The sequence below is a fragment of the Plasmodium reichenowi genome, chromosome 12 (assembly GCF_001601855.1).
Source record: "Plasmodium reichenowi strain SY57 chromosome 12, whole genome shotgun sequence".
In the NCBI taxonomy this organism is placed as follows: domain Eukaryota; phylum Apicomplexa; class Aconoidasida; order Haemosporida; family Plasmodiidae; genus Plasmodium; species Plasmodium reichenowi.
The window spans coordinates 755,142-757,855 of record NC_033657.1 but is presented as its reverse complement, the minus strand read 5'-3'; the positions used below and the strand labels follow the sequence as shown (position 1 = coordinate 757,855).

General features: G+C 23.8%; 1 protein-coding gene across 1 annotated transcript; it reads right to left on the bottom strand.

Moving 5' to 3' along the window:
* Positions 1-341: 341 nt before the first annotated feature.
* Positions 342-1,916, bottom strand: PRSY57_1220700 (inner membrane complex protein 1h, putative; the record flags this gene model as incomplete). The annotated part of the gene is made up of 1 exon (XM_012908629.2): positions 342-1,916. The coding sequence occupies one exon, from the start codon at positions 1,914-1,916 to the stop codon at positions 342-344; it is 1,575 nt and encodes a 524-aa protein (XP_012764083.2).
* Between the last annotated feature and the right edge of the window lie 798 nt (positions 1,917-2,714).

Here is a 2,714-nt window from a genome sequence, read left to right as displayed (position 1 = left end):
AAAAAAAAAAAAAAAAAAAAAAAAAAAAACAAAAAAAAAACAAAAAAAAAACAGTTGTTAAATAATTAAGATAACACTCTCTATCTAGCTATCTATCTATCTTTTTTTTTTTTTTTCTTTTTTTTTACAACCATAACTGATATTAGTCAAAATTATTATTTTTTTAAAATATATAGAATTGTTATTTTATTTTAAATGCAAATGCAAGATTTGCATCACAATCTCTTACAGATATAACAAAATAACATAGTAGTAAAACATCAGATATAATAAATTACAAGATGATAGAAGGTTATGAGAAAATTATCTTCATAATCTTATACATTTTATCGTATAAAATGTTACATATTTTTTTCAATATTTTCCACATCAGGAGTTCCAGGAGCAGCTGGAGTTGGTAGAAAAGGGACTCTATTATGATGAGCTAAAGGAGGAAAAAGAGATTGAGATGTACCTTTTTTTTTAAATCCATCAAATTCATAGACCCCTGTTTTAGTAAGAATATCTGGTTGAATATCCTTTCTTGTGCAGGTAACGCGACCGATTTGTGGAGGACAAGTAACAACAAGTGATGGCATATTTCTAGTATTACACAAGGGATTATTTGATACTCCATCAGGATATTGCCATTGGAACCCATCTGGTAAATTATGTGCATGTGGCAAATTTTCTATTTGACTATATAAATTTTGGGGCATGTTATAATTTGTAAAATTAGAATTTAAAGAGTTGTTTGGATATGGTGTTATATTATTTTTAATATGTTCTTGAGGTTTCATATTGTTATTGGGTGTATCTCTAGAATTAATAGGTCTTAAAATAGTTGGTGACATATTCATATTAGGTATACCATTTTCAGAGTTTTTTAATGTATTCGGATCTGGATTTTGTTGAAAGCAATTCATTAGAGGCATCATGAAATTTGTTGTTTGGAATGGATTCATATTATTCATATTATTACTATTCATATTGTTATTATGCGTAGTAATATTTTTTTCATTTTGTGCGCTTAGTATGTGGGTCGGTTTTAGGGGGGGTAAAGAGTCTGATATTGAAATAGGTAGGTGTGTAGCTATTTTGGGCATTTCCCCATTTGGTTTAAAAGGTACTTCTATGATTTTTTCAACATATCTTGGAACATAATATGGAACTTCAACTGTTTTAATTTTGGGTACTTGTTTAATTACTGTTTGAGGTACCTCAATAATTTTTTCTTGTACAACTGGTTTGATAGTTTCAACTATTCTTTCTACATATTGAGTTACAACTTTGGGCATTATTTTAGGTGGATACAAACATGGTACTTCTACAGGAACTTCTACATATTTTACTCCTTGAGGTACTTCAATAATTTTTTCTTCTATAACTGGTTTTAATATTTCTTTTGGTACTTCTTTTATTACTTGTGTAACATTAGGTACTAACTTATTAACCTTCAATTGCTTTTTTACATTTTCAAACGTATGTTCATATTTCACATGTGGTATTTCAATTTCTCTTTGTTTTCGTTCTTTCTTAGATACATATATTTCCCTCTCTTCAATAATAGGTTTGGCAACAAATTTTTCTGGTATGTTCTTTTTAAATTCTTCTGGTAAGGGTAAAGGTCCTAATGCTGTCATAACACGACGAGGATATCCTACGTCATTTGTTGTTGTTCGATGATCTAATATATTTGACGAATTTAATTCTTTGACATTTTTCAAAAACGACATACCGCTATTTATGTTATTTATATCTTGATTTGAGTAATAAGCATGTGCTCCTTCTTGTTCTTGTACATTTAAATTTTCATAATGTATCGTTGGTTGTTTTTCTCCATTTATATGTTTGTCCATCTTCTCTAGCATGCTGCTAGCTATTTCATCATAATTTATATCTTCATTTTTTTTTTCCTGAACGTCTTGATAGGACATCTTAAAATTATATTGTATGTATATGACAGTTGGAAAAGAAGGATTTTTTAAATATACAATTATAAAAAAAAAAAAAATAATAATAATAATAAAATAATAATAAAATAAAATGCAACAAAAAATATATGCTTTTATATTTATATGTTTTCAATTATTAAATATATATATATTTTTTTTTTTTTTTATAATTCATATGACGACAAAATAATATATAAGTTGTAAATATACAAATGTTTTTTTTTATACCTGTATTATAACTTAACAAAAAAAAAAAAAAAACAAAAAAAAAAAAAATAGGGGATGTAAATATAATATCTTTAACAATTAAATGAATATATTAAAAATACATATACAAATGTATAATACAGAAAAATAACAAAAAAAAAAATAAAATAAAAAGCGAAAGGTTTTTTTTTCTTTTAATTATAAGCCCTATAATATTATAAAACATTTATTATGATAAATATTATATTTTTTCTATAAAAATATATCCTATAAAAATAAATTTTACTAGTAATTAAATGAAATATGAAATCTTTTAAAAATATAAGACATTTAAATGAAAATAAAAACAATATATATATATATATATATATATATATTAATTTTTTTTTTTTTTTTTTTTTTCTTTAGTAGCAAATGTGCAAAAACAAATGTAAGTTTTATGAGTTATATAAAAGATTATAAATATATATATATATTTTTTTTTGTATATTATTTAATGCTGATAATAAATTTATTTAGTTTCTACTTAATTTTTTCTATAAGTTTTTTTTTTTTTTTTTTTTCCCCCTTTAT